The 22440-nt window shown below is 41.2% G+C and overlaps 1 protein-coding gene across 1 annotated transcript; it reads right to left on the reverse strand.

Moving 5' to 3' along the window:
* Window positions 1–292: 292 nt before the first annotated feature.
* LOC147450479 (uncharacterized) lies at window positions 293–1803 on the reverse strand. Its single transcript, XM_086520733.1, has 2 exons — window positions 1618–1803; window positions 293–1504 (listed from the first exon to the last, which is right to left on the reverse strand). Exons 1-2 carry the CDS (start codon window positions 1797–1799, stop codon window positions 424–426), a joined length of 1263 nt encoding a protein of 420 aa, XP_086376859.1. The 5' UTR covers window positions 1800–1803; the 3' UTR covers window positions 293–423.
* Window positions 1804–22440: the final 20637 nt, after the last annotated feature.

The raw sequence follows: 22440 nt of genomic DNA on the forward strand, positions 1-22440 counted from the left end.
TCCAGATTACACAACCATTTGCACCCCAAGGGATCCTATCTGACGGAGCTTGAACTCAAGACCTGCTACTGAAGAGGGAACTGATATAACCAATCTAGCACACTTAGACGTGCACGCACGTACGCACGCACGCACACACACACATACACGAAGACACATTTAAATATCGCAAATGATGTGGGTTGACATGCAATCAACAATGCAGCATCCAAATTACAAGAGTAAATGGGTGTACTCCCGCTTCCAAAAAGAAGAGACTTGTCCATTACAGGCAAATATTAGAAGGCGTAAAAGTTTAAACCATATTCTTAAGAGCCTCATGAATGAAACACTGTTAGGTTGATGTGAAAAAACAGCTTAGCAATCGTTGTGTTCAATAACAGGTACAAAATGTACAACAACAGCCTGAGCTTGAAAATGAAGTCATGCACTGATCAACCCAATACGACTAAAATTCCTGAAATTTCTTCCATCACTACAAGCTACTCCAAAAGCGCTAACCTTTTTGGTCGTATCATAGCCAACATAATAAAGCCAAAGTGAATCTCCCCTCCTTACCACATGAGGGCAAGCCACACTCCCACTATCCCACGCTTCCACACAATCAACTCTTGCAAAGAGAATAGGACCTCCAGGCTCTCCGGACACCCCTTGCTTATCCTTCACCCATGTCAGGCCATCTTTCGACAAAGCGAGGCCTATGGCATGCACACCTTTCTTATTAGCACCCTCATAAAACATGAGGAACTGCCCATCCCAAAATATGACGTGTCGCCTGCTTACGCCTGCCTCATCCCAAGAGCCAGGATCTCCTTGTTCTAGCACTTTCCCGATTTTAGTCCAGCTATGCCCATCCTCCGAGACGGCCGCCCCTATGCAAAACCCAAGGGTGGACGACGTATGCATGCACATGGAAGCATAGGTCATCAGCCAATGCTTGAGAGGGTACATGGGAGATGGCGGCATAACTCTTGCCCACGCAACCATCATCTCATCCCAATCGCCAGGTACCCCAACATCAAGAATGGGCTCACTTGCTCTCTTATCGTCGAAACCATCGATGCCATTATGATATGACTTGGCCAAACCTGTACGCAACCTCATGCCAGTAACTTTTCGACCTGTCAAGAGAGTCGTTTCTTCAAGGCCACCACCAAAATAATACATCCACCACATGCCATCATGGAATAGAACATCACTACAACCTACATGGACCGAGTCAAAGCCCGATGCAGCGCCATCACATGGGTCCATGATGGCCCCATCTGAAAGCGGGCCAACGGTGCATGTCCAATGCAACCCATCTGCGCTACATGCCATCCCTATGCGTCCGCTGGTGAGCAGAGCAGGGGTTACACCACAGTGCCAAGAAGATGAGCTCCGTCCATAGTAATACATTCTCCATTCTACTGAAGAAGGCTCCTTTAGAACAATTGGATGAAACGAGCACACACTGTCCCAGCGTGGCTCTGCTGCTGGGGCAAAGAAGAGTCTACCTGCAAAACTGACATTACAAGGAAAACCCCAAGGTCATCGAAGCGCGCGAGCGTGCACACACTGGCGATACAACCTCTCTCTCTCTCTCTCTGTGTGTGTGTGTGTGCGTGCGTATGTTACCGATCTTCCTCCGCGCGAGGACTGCAAGCATTGGTGACGGCACGTCTCTGCTTTAGCGGCACCTGAAATGCTCCTAGCAATGCCTTCAGCACTGATGAATCCATTCCCCACACTGAATTCACATTTAGGCCAACAAATTTGGGCGACAGGCTCACAATTTCATAGAGGGAGGTGCTTATCATGCTCCATGACACTCATGATCTACATCTTCCTAGGCTGCACACTAACCTCTACCACTTGCTAATGCATCCGACTATTGTTGCATGTTCTATGGATGACTTGTTCGACATTGAGACATGCCGACATGTTGCAAAACTTTTGAGTCCAAAGGAGAATTTCCACATAGAGAATGCATCTTAGTTAGATTGTTATGATCCCAATGTTTCTACATTAGATGTGCTTACCGTCAAAGTTGACGATGCGAAAGCATTGAACCAAGGAGAGAGAGAGAGAGAGAGAGAGAGAGAGAGAGAGAGAGAGAGGGTCACCGCGACAGATGTCTATAACATAGCTTTCTGGCACTAACACAATGCTAATACTTGAGGAAGCGACTTGGATGGGGCACAGAGACTCTTCAAGGGTGTCAACCTCGAAAAATAAACCAACGGAATAACTCTAACACATGAAATTCTCTCGCTCTCAGGTCTCGCAATTTACATATGTCGTATGTCATCGCACTCTTCATCAACCCGTTTCGGCACGCGAACAGAGTTCAAATGCTACAAAACTTTAGGAGGAGGTCAAGGACAGTTAGGGGCACTAACCTACCAAGTTTGGTAGCATTTCGAGGAGGTACCAAAATCACGATCCATCATAATTTAAGTAAGTCTCAGAAACTGCAATAGAACATATCAGAAAGGTCGCCATAGAGTCTAGGAACACTCTTCTATAGTCGGAATGTCAAAAAATACTCATTAGAGCATTCAAATCAGTAGATTTAGCCCACTAATGCGTAGTCAAAAATCACAGCAAAATGGACAATGAGCATACTTGAATGAAAGAGCATCGAACAAGGAACACATTGCAAGTTTCAAATTGAAATGCATTACCAAAGCTCAAGATATGAGGATTACAAGTTGTAGGAAAGAAGCCATTCTCCTACGCTTCAAACTCTTCAAACTCGATAATGATAATAATGTGTTTTCCCACTTTACAACTTAGGCTTTATACCTAGGGCTCTCTTGGCCAGTGGCCGACTGTACAAGACTCAGACTCATTACAAACTTTATAACTTAGCTTCACAGAGCTTGTCCATCTTTTAATCATAGATTATCAAAATAATTACAAGATTTTTGGAAAAAGAATGGGAACACATCAAAATTTTAGGCTCATGGAAGAAGGGGTCAACTTAAAAGGTGCTCGTCTAGCTTGACTGCTAACATTCCCCCCTTCCTAGTCTTTGCACGCCCTCGTGCAAACTGCCTTGGTCTGCTTCTAAGTGCTTTGCTTTGCTTGGACAGCTGCTTGACTACTGGATGTATCTTTGTTAATAGTCCATTTATCGCTTTTCTAGAGTCCGTGTGAGTTGTCTGAACTTTTCGCCTTTGCTTCAATCTCTACTTTTGCTGCCGGCTCCCTGAATAACTACTTTGACAAGTAGGCAAATTCTTTGTCATGGGGTTGAAGGTGGATGAATCTACTTCAAAGAACTTGGTCATGAACGCCTCTTCAAATGTTTGCAGGTAGTGAGAGGGCAAAAACATGACACGGGCGTACAACCCCATGATGATGTTTCGACTTGGAATCTCTGTCTCTAGATTCCAGTATAGCCCTTTGCTTCCTTCCAGAAATACTTGCCAAGGATGTTCCTCTGCCTCTATGTCTTCAAATGCTATGATACATGTGATGATCATCTTTGAAATTTTTACCAGCATTTGGCAAGCCAAGTCTGGAAAATCCTTCATTTGATTGATGATGCCCTTTAGATTATAGATCATATATCTCTCAGTTGGTGGGGAGTTATTTGCTGGCTTCGTGAGAACTAGGTAGTTCAGCACACTGTGGGTCTTTTACCTTGCCAGTTGTAGAGGCTATCCCAGTATCGCCTTCAATTGATTGGGCAGTAAGTAGGATCGATCTTGAGATGTTGTGGCGCGTTTCAGTAATATGTCTCATCACTTGGGTGCTTTTTGAACCATTTCTTTCTCCAAAGGGGTTGGTTGTCGAGTATGGTATGAATTTGTGTAGCAGTTACAGGGTCATCCCCTGTGATCCCCTTTGTGGTTGGGCTCGAGACTAGGCAACATTTTCTTTTTTCATAAGAGAGCCTCTTGTTTCATTAACGACAGTGCAATCATATCGTGCTTTGGGATTCTTGACCACTTCATCAGGTGTCATTATCATAAGTGCAACCAACTCCAATACCTTGAGTTCGTACTGCATATATTCTTTGTAAGAGGGATCACACACTTCTAAGATCCACTGCTAAATTTCCTCTCAGGCATCTGTTTGATCTTCTTTATCATCTGTATCTTCAAATTCATGTGGTCGTGCTTTTGTAGAAGTACTAGGTAGTTCTACAGGAGGAAGAACCATGGTCCTTTGTTCCTGCCCGGTTGCCTGATGAACTTCTACTATTGTTGGCTGGGCTTTCATGGCACTAATGGCCATATATTTCTGTTGTAAAGCCACGACATGTGCGGCGCTTTGAGCAGCCAGCTCTTCTTTTGTCTTTGCTGGCTGTTCCTGTAGCATTGCAATTTCATCCTCTTTGGTTTTGAATGGCACTATCACGATTTGCCTATCATATTGTTCTTGAGCTAGGGCCGCCTTGAGATCCTTCAACTCTTTATATCGTTGAGGCCGGTGTCATTGAAGTAGAAGCATGGGCTTGGGTATCTTGCATTGCTAGGAGTTGTGTAAGTGTTTTTTTGACAACCCCATAGGATTCCCCTAGTTTCGCATTCTTTTGCCTTTATTTTTCTATTTCTTCTTATAAGCATTGTTGCTTGACCTATAAATTTGTGTTAGCCTCGTTGAAGGCTTGAACTTTTTGGTAGAAATCATCAGCATTTGCCTGCTCCCTTTGTAGCTTAGCTTGAAGCTCTCGTTGGCTGCTTTGCAATTCTTCAGTCTTTTGTTGTAGCTCTTGATTGACTTTAAGTGCTTTAGCTACTTCTCCTGTGGTATCTTCCCACTCTACTCCTCGTAGGTTGTGGAGTGTTCTTTGACATTGAAACTGTAGGTTGATTTTTTTCAGATGGTCGTCAATGTCAAAAGAGTTTATCAAATTCCTTCCTTTTCTATTATGGCCTGTGAGCGAGGCGACCTCGGCTTTGGTTGTGTCCTTTGAGGTTGGCTAGAGGTGCCAACTTCTACCTTGTCTTTGGCCGTTGCTTCCTTGTCCTTATCACTTTGTTCTTTAGGTGCCGGTGGAGCCTGCACGGTCTCTTTGACTTTTGCTTAATCCAACCCTTGATTTGTGGGTGGTATTAGCAACACTTGATCGCTGTTTTTGCCTTGGCACCTCTATTGTCTACTCAACTTTCTCTCTCTCAACTACCTGGTCAGTTGATTCTTGAGTAGGAGGGGTGGCTGGTTGATTTGATGTTGATGGGATGTTTTCGGTATGGAATTTCAAAGGATCCACACCACCCTCCTCTTGTATCTCTTTCCCTTTAGTGTAAGTCCTGTCAGCCTCCTTGGACTTGGTAGATTTGTCAGATGATTTGAGATCACCGATGCATTGTCGCTTGGACACTTGCTATTCCCTTTGCTCTGCTTTATGTTTGAGCTCCTCTCTAATCCTTTTCCGGATTTCACCGGAAGCTTCTAAATCTGCTTTAGCCACTCGTCTTTTGTATTGCTTGATTTGCTCTAGTTGTTTTGCTTTTCTTTGCTCGAGCGGTTTATCTTGGTCACTTTCTCCTTCATCGTCCGCATCAGTTCCCAGCTCCCTCTTTTCTTCCATTCTCTTTTTGTGGATCTCCTCTCTTAGTTCCTAAGCTTCTTCCATGGACCTTCGTGCTTGAGAGATCGGAATTGGGATCTCTATGCTTAACTGATCTTTTTTTTAGTCGAACCTTGCGGATTGTATAATCTTATTTTTCTTCCTCCTCCTTTTCTTTGTCGTCAAATGACTTGTATTCGGAAGGTGTATCCTTGCTCAACTTTACATATGACTCAATTTCTTCAGTGTCGGACTTCTTTCTTCTTGAGCTTTGCTCGACCGCTTTCTTCTTCGAAGATTGTACTGTAGAGGGTCTTGCCATTGGTTTAACTGCACATTTGGATTTATGGATCAATTCCAATTGCGTCTCTGCAGATGGTAGTTCATCGATCATGCCTAATGCTTGATAGGAAACCCTTGTCAACATTGGACCACCATTCCTGTAAGTCTTGTTCTTGTCACTATTCTTTAGATTTGCCTCCACCAGATTTTTTAGAATATATGTTTCTAGATCACACTTTATGGTCCTTTGCTCTGATAGCCCTATTACCAATACCATCACAATGTGCAAGTTGGGCTCTGTGTATCTTGGCGGCTTCTGTACTTTGAAGTGCTGAGAAATCAGCCGCAATGGCAGCTTTGTCTTTGAATACACTAGGTCTTTATATGTGAACTTGTGCCCTTGCTAATTCACAAAAGCTTTATCATTAGTAGAATCCTTTGTCTTTAGGAGTAGATTATGGTTTCCTGGTGTGGCAAGTGCAATGCATGATTTATCATGTTTGAACGAACCTTGACTTTGACTCCATCTGAGTCAGTATTGCCTCCTCGTTGTACTGGATTGAGGACACCAGCTCATGGGCCCGTTGGAAGTCCATTCCCCATGGTTGTAGTCGAAAAAAGGTGTCCATCTGGAGGCATCTTGATCCCTCAATCACTCCTTGATGTCTGTGTAGATTCCAGAGTTCCTTAGGGAATATGGTTGTCTTCATCTTAGTACCGTCAACTGTTTCAAATCCTCCATTGAAAATATTTGCTGGGATTTGTGCCATCTCCTCTTCTGACACGTGTGCCTTTTCATTTGATGCAATCTCTATGACGTGGTAGGGTGGGGCTTCCCACTGCTTCCTGGGTCGTCTGCGAGGCATTCTCCGATCAAACAATCTAGAAATTAGCTCCAGAAGTTGGCCAACAAGTTGTCGAGAAAAGTACAAATTTTGACCATAAACTGAAAAATGAGTATAACTTGATGAAAACAAGCCCAATTTAGTCCAAACTTCACCAGTGCATCTAGGCTAGCTACAAACACTAGGGAAAATTGCTACAAGTAAAATTGGGCTCAAGTGGTCATGGATCGAGATCCATGTTCAACAACATTTTGGAATTCTAATGATATCATCTGATTGAGCAACCATACACATGTGGTAGTGATGTGTGTGAACACACTTAGGATCGTCGATGCATGTTTTCCCACACTAGGAGGTTTTTTCCCTCGTGCATTGTATATACGCCGATCATTCTAGGGCTATCTATCTTTCCATTGCACAGTATGTAATACACTCTCTGTTGTGTGCCTTGAGCTTCCTTCATCTTCTCCAAGCTATGTGTGTTTTCTTGCAACCCTAATTCAAACAATTGGTATCAAGGCAGGTTGCATCCTCTCTGGCTTAGTCGCCAATAGCTTTAGCACATGTCTGCTCACTTTCTCCGATTTTTGTGAGCTTTGGTGAGCGTTCCTAGGTCGTTTTTTTTTGGGAGAGATCATAGAGCTTCGTTTGCTCAAAATTTGGATTTGGGCTCATTTCGGCCTCCGTTTCCACTACAAGAAGTATTGCACATGCTATTTTGTCATTTTGTGCAAATTTTTTGTTAGTGCCACTTTTTGCATAACAGGTCCCTTATAGTCTTCTACGGTTTGTGCTATACAACATGTGTTGTTCCCGCTTCATGTCTCCTCTTTTGGGGCAATTTTCACATCAAGTGAAACATTTATCATGGCTGACAAGAACACATATATGTTCAAGATGTTTGCTGCTAAGGACAGATTGGATGGTGACAATTACCCTATGTGGGATTATATGATGCAACATGTGCTTGTGTTAAAGTGAGTTTGGAACATTGTGTGGGGCATTGATGTATGTCATGGTTCTGAGGATACAGGCGATGTTGAGGATGTTGCAGGTCTTGCTAAAGGATTGCTGTTGTTAGAGTTGTTTTGCCTACGACTGGGCAAGCTCGTTGGGATGTAAAGGATGCACATGCTCATGCATTGATTGCGTTGTCTATAAAGGACACCATTACTCCTAAAATTCGTTCAACAAAATCTACAAAACAGGCTTGGGATATTTTGGCTGGTCTTTATGCAAGTCATAATGAGGCTAAAATTGCATTGTTGCGTAAAGATCTGGAGTCGAAGATTATGCATGAGGAAGATGATATGGACACTTTCCTTGCTGGTATCAATGATATCAATGAGCAACTTATTTCTGCATGTGAAGTCATTTCAAATAGTTTCCTTGTGCAGACTGTTCTTGATGCCTTGCCAGATTCTTACCAAACTTTTGCTAGTACTTGGAGACTTATGACCCAAGGAAATCTTGAAGTTGTCAAGTTTGATGCATTATACACATTGTTGTTGCAAGAGTCACTTTCCAAAAAAAATAGGACGACAACGTTCAATTGAACATGCCTTTATTGCTACTCAAAGAAAAGGTGGTAACAGTAATGTAGCCACTTCTCATGGTTCTTCTGCGAGTGGTAAATCACCTGTTCCTAATGCTTCTGCTGGCAACAATTCATCTGGGAATTCAAGTGATAAGGGCAAAAAGAAGATGCGTTGCCATTATTGTAAAGCTAATGATCACTTGATCAAGCATTGTCCTAAGTTGAAGGCCAAAGAGGCTAAGAAGAAATAGGCTGGTTCCACTACAAATGCAGCTATTGTTGAGTCTTTAGTGAAAGGAGACTGTGATGCTGATGTTGATGCAAAATGGGCTTTTAGTGCAGAGTGTACCTATAATCCTACTGTCCATGAAGCATGCATGTCAATTGCTGCAGATGCACATGTGTGGTATTTTGAGAGTGGTGCTACAAAGCACATTATCTCACATCGTGATTTCTTTACCTCTCTTGAGTCTTCCCCTCATGGGAATTCAGTTATTTGTGTCAACATTGCCTCTTATCCGATTTAGGGAGTTGGAAAGATTGTGCTTACTATTGCAAATGGCAGTTCTTTTGCACTTGTTGATGCATTGTATGTACCTGGGATCAAGAAGAATCTTTTGTCTGTATTTACACTTGCTAGACTTGGACTTGTAGTCAAATTTGTGGATGACAGATGTACAATACATGATCTCAGTTTTGGTGATGAAATTGTTGCATTTGGCAATTTATGGTGTGGCCTGTATAAGCTCACTTTGTATAACAAGTGTGGTAGAATTTTGCAAATGCACTTGTGGACTCAAAGGGTATTTCAGATGAAAAACTTTGGCATGCACGTTTTGGACATCTGAATTTTGCCAGTTTGTTGCGTTTGCAGAAATCTGATATGGTTTGTTCTTTGCCACCTCTTGAAGCACCTGTCAAACATGTTTGTGAAGGCTGTATTTTGGGTAAGATACAACGTTCGAAGTTTTCGAAGGATGGTTCAGTTAGGGCCACATGCAGGTTGTAGCATGTGCATAGTGATGTTTGTGGGCCCATGTAAACTCCATCCTTGGGCAATTATCTTTACTTCGTGACTTTCATGATGATTACTCCAAACATGCATGGGTATATACGCTTAAAGAAAAGTCAGAAGTTTTTTGTGCTTCAAAAAATTTCTGGCTATGGCTGAAAATGTCTCAAAATGTACTATGGGCACCCTCCGTTTCGATCGGGGGGGGGGGGGGGGGGGGGGGGGGGAGTATATGTCTCATGAATTTAATGCATTTTTGGCTAGTCTTGGGATAAAACACCAATGTACATTGCCTTATACACCTTAGCAAAATGGTGTTGCTGGGAGGAAAAACAGGTCACTTACGAAAATGGCACGACGTAGGGTCAAAAGTCAAGCTTTGCCGCATTCATTTTGGCTTGAGGCCATCATGTGTGCCACTTATGTACTAAACAGGTGTCCTACAAAAGCTTTACAATCTATTACTCCATATGAAGCATGGCATGATAGAAAGCCTTCTATTGAGCACATGCGTGTTGTTGGATGTTTGGCATATGCTTTGGTGCCACAAACACAACGCAAAAAAATGGATGATAAGGCTGTCAAATGTACTTTTGTTTTTTATAATGCTGAAAGAAAAGGTTATAGGTTGTATCGTCCGCAAATAAAGTGTATCTTGGTCTCACGGGATGTTGTGTTTGTGGAAGATTCTGTTCAGCCGTTATTGTCATGTATTAGAGACAGTAACATCAGCTCACTGGACATTTATGACACTTTGTTGCCTCTTTTTAGTGGTAGAAGTTCAAATGTAAATTCCAATGAGGCAAATGTACAACCTATGGGGGTTTCTGAAAATGTTATAGATCAGCCTATTACTGATGAGGATGTACCATGATGTACTTGATGAGGAAAGGGTTGAGAATGAGCAGGCTAGAGGTATGCCAAAATGGCTAGTGCATACTTTGCGTGACAGTAAATTGGATGCACCTTTGTCTAGTCGTACCCATTCAGATTCTCTCCATGCATCTTATGCATCAAATTGTTATGCTTTGGTTGTGTCTAGCTTACATAATGTTGAGGAAGCTCTATCTTTTTATGAAGCACAAAATTTAGAAAATTGGATGGCTGCCATGCAATTAGAATATGATGCACTTCTAGAAAATGACACATGGGCTTTATGTGATTTTCCTCCTGGCAAAAACGCCATTGGTACAAAGTGGGTTTACAAGTTGAAACGCAAGCCGGATGGTGAGATTGATCGCTATAAGGCTCGACTTGTTGCAAAGGGTTATGCACAACAAAAAGGCATAGATTATGAAGAGACTTTTGCTCCCACTTGTCGTATGACTATTGTGCGTTTTCTATGTGCATTGGCACCTCATTTTGGTTGGGATGCACATCAATCAGACATTGTTACAGCTTTCTTGAATGATGACATATTTGAGGAAGTTTATATAATGCAGCCTTGCAGTTTTGTCAAGAAAGTACAAGTGTAATGGAATTGATATTTCTATTAATTATTGCACAGCTGATAGGTGGAAAAGGCTTGACCGAGCTAGGCCTACGCATACGAAAATATATTTCACGTATTATTCAAGTGCTCTTTATGAGCTTCGGCCATTTATGACCGGCTGGCCAGTTTGTACTTACGATTGACCATTTAAGAAATCTATAAAACAAATGGTCAATCTTGCAAGAGGGAAATGGTCACTCTTGCACGGGAGGAGATTGCACGTAGTGTCTGCGTTGCTCTTCTCATCTCTCCTCTCTTTCCTCTCGCCGTGCCGACGTAGCACTCCGCTCTAGGAGGTGCACCTGCACGTGCTCTCTCAATCTCTCTCGCTCTCTGTCTCTCTCTGTTCGTGTATCTTGCGATCATGCGACCACGTGATTGTGCCATGTATGCCGATTAGTCTGTTTTATGATGTTTATTGTGCTATTTTGGGTATTTCGCAGGACAGCCACGTCCTCCCGCTTGCAGCAACAAGAGGATAAAATATGCAAGTGTAAGAAAGCTTTGTATGGGTTGAAGCAGTCTCCTCGTGCTTGGTATGAGAAGGCTGACACTCATTTGGTCAAATGAGGCTTTCGTAACAGTCCAACAGAAAGCACATTGTATGTAAAGCGTGAGGGTGATGTACTTCTCATTGTGGTTCTTTATGTGGATAATTTGCTAATCACTGGACCAAATGAGAGACATATTGCTGAATTTAAGGCTGATTTGAATGCTACTTTCAAGATGAAAGATTTGGGGTTGTTGCATCATTACTTGGGTATACAATTTAAGCAGTGTGATGGTGGTATTGCCTTGTGTCAGAAGAGTTACATAGACATTGCTATGTAAGTTTGGACTTGAGGATTGCAAACCTATTGCCACCCCCATGGAAACATGTTAGAAAATGAGTCTTCATGATGCTGGTGATCCTGCAGATGCCACTCTTTACCAAACTATCTTTGGATGCCTCATTTATGTATGCAACATGAGGCCAGATATTCAGTTTGCAGTCTCACAAGGTTAGCAAATTTATGCATAGCCCAGGGTCTAAGCATTGGCAGGTTGTCAAGAGGATTTTTTTGCTACTTGAGTGGCACTTTACATCTTGGCTTGTTTAATCCCAAGGGCGGATCATTGCCGCCAGACTTACATGCTTTTTTGGACTCAAATTGGGCTAGTTGTTTTGAAACGTTGTTGGGAAACAAGCAAACTGGAACACCTCTATAGCGATGTCGAAAGAGAACTACAAGACACCAAAAGCTTTTCAAAATCCCTTTGAAACACCACAATTCAAGCAAGAGTAGTCCCCTTGGGAATTTACTGGCCGTCGCCCACCCAAGAGACTATGTCACATAGGAGCAAAACCCTGCCAAAGCATGGATTTAGAACACACGCCGACCAATGCATATGAAGAAAAGGGCCTCCCCTTTCACCATTGAACATCACAAACCCACAACTTCAACATCAATTCCACAATTCATACATACATGCCCTCCCAATCTCCCTGCACACAATTTGCCACTAGGTTGCCATAGCCATAACCCTGCAGAGAACTAGTCGTAACCTGAAGATCACTTTAAAGCTTGAGATAAAGATTGAAAAATGAATGGCGAGAAAGCTGAAGATGACCCAATTTGAATCTACACACTGCTACATGCAAAATTGATGCGAACAGGGAGCTGTCCTGACACGACTACACGTAGAGCAGGCAAGGCGAGGGCAAAAAATTGCATTAGAAAGCATGGAGAAGCCCAAACGACCACAAATCTGCAAATTTCTGATCTTTTTTTAAATTTTTCACATGAGTTTAAGTTATATACAAGTCTCACTTCAAATAACTCACTCACGGGCACTTGCAGTAGCTCGACAACTGTCACTAGACTAGCAACTTGCAGTGCATGTACATGTGCTTGCTAAAGCAAGCTAAAAATCCCACAATAACATGCCCAAATACTCTAATGAAAGTATATCTCAAGCCCATATGTACAAATTTTATCAAAAACGGGGTTCTCAAAATGCACACAACATAGTTTGCCAAACCCCCAGTCTACTACAGCATTCATGCTCAGCAGTAGCATAACAATCTTGCCCACGTGGATCAAAAGGCCATACAACATAAGCACAAAATGCATGAAGAAACAATATCCATATCAATTCTCTCACTCCCAATATCAAAGCATAAATCATATGTAGAATCCAAGTCCTCGTTAAGCATAAAGTACTCTCATCAACAGATACCACATAGAGACATCCTTTCATTACTATAGCATGCAAGGAAGCCTGTAACATTTCATCTAAAATGTGTTCAACTTTTAACTCAACCATTTTCATATCCTCTTTCATATTCATCTCATTATTCCCACGCTTGACTAAGCATCCATCCACCAATTCAACCACACCATGCTTAATAGGTAAGACACCTTCTACACATAGCTTCCTATCCTCAGCATAAGGATCAAGCAAGGAAGCATCAACCATCTCATCATTAGACATCCATATTATATTTTTATGGATTTACACATCCTCAAACACCTCCAAATTCTCCTTCTTGATCAAGGCATGGCTACATATATCATCATAGATGCAAGCATGAAAGTCATCATGGAAAATGTCCTCATTAGCAAGGTCCACAACATGCTCAATAGCATCATCATTTAGTGGAAAAGACTCAACAATAGCATGCATTTGAGAGAGCTCTTCATTCACATCATTCACTTCCATATGAGTATCCTCATTGACCTGTAAATCATTCTCAATGACTTCACATAACGGAGAGGGATACTCAACATCCACTTTTGCATCACACACCTGCTCATCTTTCACATTGGATACATCAACAATGGCATCTACAACTTGATTCTCATCATGACCAATCTTTAAGACTTCACTAATTGCATCCTTTTCCTTCTCATTAAATTTCACATCGGTAGAAACATCACCTTTGGCATGTAAAGCACCATTAAGTGGCATAAACAACAAGGATGGCGTAATGAGTGCACATTTTTGAGCCTCTTTCTCCTTAGTACATGCCTGATTCTTTTTCTCACGTGAACCATCATGATATAATACTGCACTACAAGCACTCTTTTTACCTACATCAATGCATAGAGAAACCTTTGGCTCCATATCACCCTGCAATCCAAGCTCTTGCTCTCTCTCTAACTTCCATTCCTTATGCTTTGCAATCCGTACTGCATCCTCAAATGTAAGTGGTCTTTTAATATCAACCTTTAACTTCAAATCAGCCCTCAAACTTTGCATAAACATACACTTTTTTAACATAAGAGGAAGAGCATCACTGCCCAAAGCAACACACCATCTCTTCCACAAAGCGTTGAACTCCTTGACAAAGGCATCTACACTTTGGCAATCACATTGCACAAGTCCTGCAATGGAGTGCCATACATCCGTTGGGTCCTCTACCTTCTTGAACTTCTCAAGAAAAGCCTTCTTTAATGCATCATAAGTCATCACCAATGGAGGTTGAGATGATTTCAACAAAAACTCATACTCATCATACCATGTCCTTGCATCCTCTTTCAAGCAAAAGAACAAAATCTTGAGCATAATCATTGGATCTTCCTTATTTGCCATCAAACAAGAAAACTCCATCTTTTCAATGAATGCATCAGCATCCTCACCTACATGACCATAGAACCTTGGAAACTCTATCATCATAGCCATCAAAGCTGTCAATTGAAGGTCACTTGAAGAAGATCCTCCGTGGGGGTACCAAAACATTGTTGGGAAACAAGCAAACTGAAACACCTCTATAGCGATGTTACCCAAGAGAGTTGAAAGAGAACTACAAGACACAAAAAGATTTATAAAAATCCCTTTGAAACACCATAAGTCCAACAAGAGTAGTCCCCTTGGGAATTTATTGGCCGTTGCCCACCCAAGAGACTATGTCACATAGGAGCAAAACCCTGCCAAAGCATGGATTTACAGCACACGTCGACCAATGCATATGAAGACAAGGGCCTCCCCTTTCACCATTGAACATCACAAACCCACAACTTCAACATCAATTCCACAATTCATACATACATGCCCTCCCAATCTGCCTGCACACAATTTGCCACTAGGCTGCCATAGCCATAACCCTGCAGAGAACTAGTCATAACCTGAAGAGCACAACTCCAATTGGGGCACTTTAAATCTTGAGAGAAAGCTTGAAAAATGACTGGCGAGAAATCTGAAGATGAACAAATTTGAATCTACGCTGCTACATGCAAAATTGATGCGAGCAGGGAGCGTCCCGACACGACTACACGTAGAGTAGGCAAGGCGAGGGCAAAAAATTGCATCAGAAAGCATGGAGAAGCCCAAACGACCACAAAACTGCAAATTTTTGATCTTCGGCTGAACTTTTTTTTAAGTTTTCACATGAGTTTAAGTTATATACAAGTCTCACTTCAAAAAACTCACTCACGGACACTTACAGTAGCCCGACAGCTATCACTAGACTAGCGACTTGCAGTGCATGTACATATGCATGCTAAAGCAAGCTAAAAACCCCACAAAAAGAAAGCGCACACACCATTGAAATCGGGTGTCATATCCGTATGTACAAATTTACCAAAAACGGAGCAGTAGCATAAGCATGTCATCCACCCGGATCAAAGGGCCATACAACATAAGCACAAAATGCATGAAGAAACACGAGCCATATCAATTTTCTCACTCCCAATATCAAAGCATAAAACCATATGTAGAATCCAAATCTTATTTAGGCATAAAGGACTCTCAACAAATACAATAGAGAAAGACCCTTTTATTATTATAGCATGCAAGGAAGCCTTTAACATCTCATCCAAAAAGTCTTGAACTTTTACCTCAACCATTTTTATATCCTCATGCATATCCATTTCATTCTCCCCAATCTTTATTAAGCCTCTATCCAATTCAAAAATATCGTGCTTGATAGGTAAGCCATCTTCCATATATACCTTAGGCTCCTTAACAAGAGGATCAAACAAGGTAGCATCAACCATATTCACATGAGGCATAACAAGAGAATCTCCATCATTTTCCATATCTTCTAAAACCTCAATATTCTCTTCATCAATTAAGGCAGGATCACCCACACCATCATGCACGCCATGAAGCTTCTCATTCATAGGGTCCTCATCAACAACACAAGTAGTATACTTAGTTGCTTCATCACCCTTTTGCATACAATCACCCAAAGCATATACTTGAAAACCCTCATCATACACATCACCATCTTTCCCATTGCTAACTTCCTTGACCTCCCTCATGTGATCTTTGACTACCTCATCTACAAGAGAAGAACTCACAGCAATAACATTCGTATCAGAAGCATACTCATCCTCATTGTAACATATATGAGAAGCATTAGCCATGTGACTTGGACATTCAAAATGATCATCTTCTTGCATTTGAGACTCATTCATGACCATGGTAGCTTTCTTTCCTATATTCACCTTACTAGCATCATCATCTTTGACATGAAGGTTGACATCAAATTGCTTAAATAACAAAGATGGCATACATTGAGCATTCTTCTCGATCGCATTATGTATATGAAATTCTTCTTTCACATGCTCAAGAGAATGAGAAACATGGAAGTCTTCATTGCATACATTTTCCATATTTATGTCTAAAACATAAGATACATTTGGCTTCACATCTTCTTGCAATCCAAGCTGCTTCACTCTCGCTTCCATTCCTTATGCTTTGCAACCTTTACTGCATCATCAAATATAAGCGGCATTTTAAGCTCAACCTTCAACTTCAAATCAGCCCTCAAACTTTGTATAAACATACACTTTTTAAGCATAATAGGAGGAGCATCAGTTCTTCACAAAGAAACACACCATCTTCTCCACAAAGCATTGAACTCCTTGACAAAGGCATCTACACTTTGACCATCACATTGTGCAAGTCCTTCAATGGAGTGCCATACATCCGCTGGGTCCTCTACTTTCCTAAACCTCTTAAGGAAAGCCTTCTTTACCTCATGATAATTCATCACTTGTGAAGGTTGAGATGATTTCACCCAAGACTCATGCTCATCATATCATGTCCTTGCATCCTCTTTCAAGCAAAAGAACAAAATCTTGAGCATAATCATTGGATCTTCCTTATTTGCAATCAAATAAGCAAACTCCATCTTCTCAATGAATGCATCACCATACTCACCTACATGGCCATAGAACCTTGGAAACTCTGTTATCATAGCTGTCAAAGCTGTCAATTGAAGGTCACTTGAAGAAGATCCTCGGTGGCGTGTACCAAAACACTGTTGGGAAACAAGCAAATTGAAACACCTCTATAGCGATGTCACCCAAGAACGTTGAAAGAGAACTACAAAACACCAAAAGCTTTGCAAAATCCCTTTGAAACACCACAAGTCCAGCAAGAGTAGTCCCCTTGGGAATTTATTGGATGTCGCCCACCCAAGAGACTATGTCACATAGGAGCGAAACCCTGCCAAAGCATGGATTTACAGCACACGCCGACCAATGCATATGAAGACAAGGGCCTCCCCTTTCACCATTGAACATCACAAACCCATGACTTCAACATCAATTCCACAATTCATACATACATGCCCTCCTAATCTGCCTGCACACAATTTGCCACTAGGCTGCCATAGCCATAACCCTGCAGAGAACTACTCGTAACCTGAAGAGCACAGCTACAATTGGGGCACTTTAAAGCTTGAGATAAAGATTGAAAAATGAATGTTGAGAAATCTGAAGATGACCCAATTTGAATCTACACGTTGCTACATGCGAAATTGATGCGAACAGGGAGCTGTTCCGACACGACTACATGTAGAGTAGGCAAGGCGAGGGCAAAAAACTGCATTAGAAAGCATGGAGAAGCCCAAACGACCACAAACCTGCAAATTTCTGATCTTTGGCTGAACGTTTTTTAAAGTTTTCACATGAGTTTAAGTTATATACAAGTCTCACTTCACCAAACTCGCTCATGGGCACTTATAGTAGCCCGACAGCTGTCACTAGACTAGCGACTTGCAGTGCATGTACATGTGCTTGCTAAAGCAAGCTAAAATGCCCACAATAACATGCCCAAATACTCTAATGAAAGTATATCTCAAGCCCATATGTACAAATTTTACCAAAAACAGGCTTCTCAAATGCGCACAGCAACGTGCATGTCCACAAGTGGTTTTTGTTTCATGCTTGGCAGTTCATACATATCATGATTGAGCAAGAAGCAACCTACTATGGACACTTCTAGTTGTGAGTCTAAGTACATGACAGTCTTGACAGCTACAGTTGAGTGTGTATGGCTCAGACGCCTTATGGTGTATTTGGGTGTTGGACATGGCACTGACGATCATAGCGCATTGGAAGTTGCAAGGAACCCAATTTTTCATGCTCGCACAAAGAACATTGAGGTGCACTACCATTATGTCATGGAGAGACTCTCAGCAAGAGAGATCATCTTGGCTTATGTGCCAACACAGGACAACCTTGCAGATCTTTTCACAAAGGCATTGTCTAGTGAGAAGTTTGAAGCTTTTCTCGAAGCTTTGGGCTTACTCCACTTTGTGGATTGATCATGTCCTCAGGGCATGGCACTTCCCTTTACTCTATGTGCCAGCTCTCATTCACCACATCGCTCTAGGGGAGATTTGTTACCATATACATGTGGTGATGATGTGTGTAAACACACTTAGGACCTCCGGGGCATTTTTTCCCTCACTAGGAGGTTTTTCCCCCCGTGCATTGTATATACACCCATCATTCTAGGGCTATCTATCTTTCCATTGCACACTAAATAATAAATTCTTTGTTGTGTGCCTTGAGTTTCCTTCGTCTTCTCCAAGGTATGTGTGTTTTCCTACAACCCTAATTCTAACACACTATGTCTTGGATTTGGATCACTGGTTGAAATTTTATGCCAAAATTTTGGAATTTTTCTCAGACTTAGAGATTTTGGGTATTTTTGCAAGGATCTTGAAATTCAAATGACTTGAAACTCTAGGGTTAGGTTATTCTTAATCTTTGGGATCAGGTGATGTGGTTTGTGCTTGGTCAACCTTAAAGGGGTCGTGGATCGCGATCCATGTTGGGGAACATCATGGGATGAAACTTTGGGCAATTGTTCCTAAAGTCTATCGTAACACACTGGTGAAGGTCCTTTTCAAATTTGGACAAGTTTATCTCTTGTTTCCCCAGTTTCCCAAGTTATGGTGTGATTTGGTTTGACTTTTCCATAAGTATTTTTCTTTGGCATCTTTGTTCTTTGATGATGATCGATTTTCCCATGTGGTGATTTGGGGTTGAAGCAGTTCTCAAATCCAAGTTGTTTGTTGAATTTCATCTTAATTGAAGTCTGTGTGGTCCCTCCAAACCTTTTAATAAGTTTGACTAATTTTGCAAGCATTTCTTAGCATTCGTTAAGTTGCAATAAGTTCATAATTTCACTCGATTTTGAATCTCTCTTCAAGATCACAATTTTTGCACTTGAAACTCTGAATTACTAAGTCTAACACCTGAACCAATTGACATGTCCAAATACTAAAAAGCTGCCACATTTCACAATCATTGACCACTGCATACATTCTGAACCTAGTCTTTGCCAAATGTGTTCCAAGGGGTCATGGATCTCGATCCATGATCTGACACCATTTGGAATCAAACTTTGGGGTTAGCTTCTTGACATGTTTCATAAGCTCATGGTCTACTTTTCATTGAATTTAGGTCAAATTTCCCAATTGTGGGTGATCATGACCTTTGGAGATTAAAATCCCAGTTTTGCTTGGATTTTGGTGATTGCCATGACCATTTTCTCCTAAATTTGCAGGATACACTCCCCAAGGCACGGTCAAACTTTTTGTTTTGAAATTTCTAGGTTTAGGGCATGTTAGAGTCATGGATTGTGATCCATGGTCAACAACACTTTTTATTTGTAACAATCACAACAATGTTTCACTAGCAATCTCTAGCATCACTTTTTTTTTGCAAAACTGGGGTGGGGGTCATGGATCGCGATCCATGTTTGATCACCCTTTTCAATTGTGATTGCATCGCTTGATTCTTTTCATTGAGTAGAGTCCCTGGGTGAAAAAGTTATTGAATTTGGACCTCATTTGACTTCCCAAAAGTCCCTTGAAACCTCTCTCAATTTTTGACCTGGTTTGATTGATTTTGTTTTTGTGTTATTTTTTTTGTACATTTTGGATCATACGCAACTGTTCTTGTACTAATAAGAAGCATACGTGTGAAATCCCGTGTAGTATGAGTGTCCCAAGTGGCTGTAGAGCAGGCAAAAATGTAGCAAGGAGCTCTAGGTCACAAAGCTCTCACTCTCTTTCTCTCTGCAATGTCTGGCTAACAATGAGGTTTACCTTGCATATTTGTCTATATGTGCTTGACTTGTCCTGAATGCAATTTGCATACTTACCTTACTTGCCCACATTTTTCATGTCATACCACATGCGACTTTGATGGCTCATCAATTGGACATCTGGTCATCATTTGGTTTTGATTTTGCAATTCTGATCAATTTGAAGTTAGTCCAAAATTTGATTTGTGCCAAATCCTTCCATATTTGACATGCTCGAAGCTCTTGCTTTGTAGATTTAGTGTTTGCTTTCAAAGCTTGAGTCCGAGATTCCTGGCTCTGTTTATTAAATTTTTATCACTTTTAGGTTAAAAAATTATCAAAAATTATTATTGTTTGACCAAAAAAGCGGCCAAAATTATTCCTCACACTCGTATCTACACACTTTCACTCTAGATATTTGGCCTGTCAAAATTTGTCAATACGGCTCAATACTTGAGAGTAAAATTTTGCTAAAAACTGTCAAGAAACAAAAATTTAAAGCATCGAACACATTTTATACACTGTACACATAGTCTCTCATCATTTTGCAGCTTGTTATCTTGCAATGTGCTGCATAGACTATTGTTAAGGTGGACAGATTAGTGTGTTATTCATGCTAATGGCATTCTTGGAGAGGTTAGTGTAGAGCTTGAGAGAGAGACTATTACACAATACAATAGATTATAATTGCAAATGATAGACTTACTTTTATTCAACATAATGTGCCTCTATATAGGCATATACAAAGAGACAGCCTTTTGACACATGGGTATAAAATGTGGCTGGCTATGCACAAACAACTTGTGGCTACCTATGCACAAATAAAAGTGGCTAGTCTTTACACATGGATTGTAAAAGGTTCTTCACATAGGTTATTGACACATGACTTGTCTAGGTGGAAGAGGTTGTTCACACAAGAGATGCAACAAAAGCCCGCATCCCAATAGTACGAAGAATTCCCCAGTGATAGAGTCAGCAAAGCTTCAAATTATCGCCGAAAGCACTTCAATCAACAAATAAACACTACAAGTGGATTGCAAGATTACAAATGGCTTCCAAAAGACAGCATCCACAAGCAAAACGGACCAAAGAATGTCACATGGGAATGGAGACCAAAACCACCAAATACACAAACCTTGCCGCAGTCTCCAAAACAAAAACTTAAGTGGATCCCTAAAGTACGAGCTACTCAAAGAGTGGAGAGCACGTCCATACAACAACAACCAAGCAGGCCATGTATTTTGGAACGGGCAGCTCATCTTCAACTACAATTTTTTGGATGGTGTAAAAAGCAAGAAACCTTGGCAGCAAAAGCCATTGAATAGTTGGTTCAGAACCCACATCTTGCACAACACAGTGTTTCTCATTGCATCTCTTTTCTAAGCATGATAGGGCCACATTACACGGCCATGCATAAACACATTGTTGTCGCGCATGCACACCACACAAACCTTCGTTTCGGACGACTCAAAATGGAAAGGGGGGAGTATATAAAGGTCTTCTCAATAGTTGTTCCAAATGGTACTTCTCAACTGGTCAAATTTCAGTGTCAGATGTCTCAGGGGGTCATGGATCGCGATCCATGTTCTACTACATCTCAACATGAAATTTTGTCAATTGCAGACCATGTATAAGTAAGATTTTTACTTCTTTTTGAATTTAAATACCAAAAAGTCAAAAAATCTATTTCCAAGATTCTTTGTGTTTTTGCCCAACTTCTTGGATTTGGTTGAGTTTTTGTGTCAATATTTTTTTATTGTTATTGTTGGAGCTTTGGAATCACTCTGGACCAAGTGGTATCAACTGCCAAAAATGTTATAGGGGGTCATGGATCACGATCCATGTTTCTCCACACTTTTTAGATTCACTCTCTATGGTTTAGATATGCCTTTTTTGCACTTCTTTTTTAGTTTTGACAAGCTTTGGAGTTCTTACCATCAAATTTTTGGTATTTCAAAGTTTATGGTCGTTTCGGCCAAATATGGTTTTTGACCGTTTTTGCCTCGATCTTTTAGGCATTTGATGGTGATAGTTTCTACTTACCTTGCTCCTAAGTAATGAAATGAAACATGAAAGAAAAGCAGACAAAATGTTACAATTAGAAGTTGAAACGAAAAACGGTACAACACTTTGAAAGTAATGAGACAATTGGATAATGAAATGCTTTTGGGTATCTCACTCACAACCCTCTTACCGAAAATAGATCTAGCGAGTCCTCGACTCCTACGCTCTATTAATCACTAAACCCCGTGTTTAGCTACCTAACTGCTAAAGTGTAAATGTGGTGAAAATCAAAATCAAAGATTCTAAGTAAAGCTATAACTCGGTCACTCACCACCTAAGGATCACTATCCCTGGCAACGGCGCCAATGTTAGAGGGTCGCCATGATGGATGTCTATAACATAGCTTTTCGGCACTAACACAATGTCAATACTCGAGGAAGCGACTGGGAT

Source organism: Adiantum capillus-veneris, chromosome 9 (assembly GCF_014529385.1).
Source record: "Adiantum capillus-veneris isolate H3 chromosome 9, ASM1452938v2, whole genome shotgun sequence".
NCBI classification, from domain to species: Eukaryota; Viridiplantae; Streptophyta; class Polypodiopsida; order Polypodiales; family Pteridaceae; genus Adiantum; species Adiantum capillus-veneris.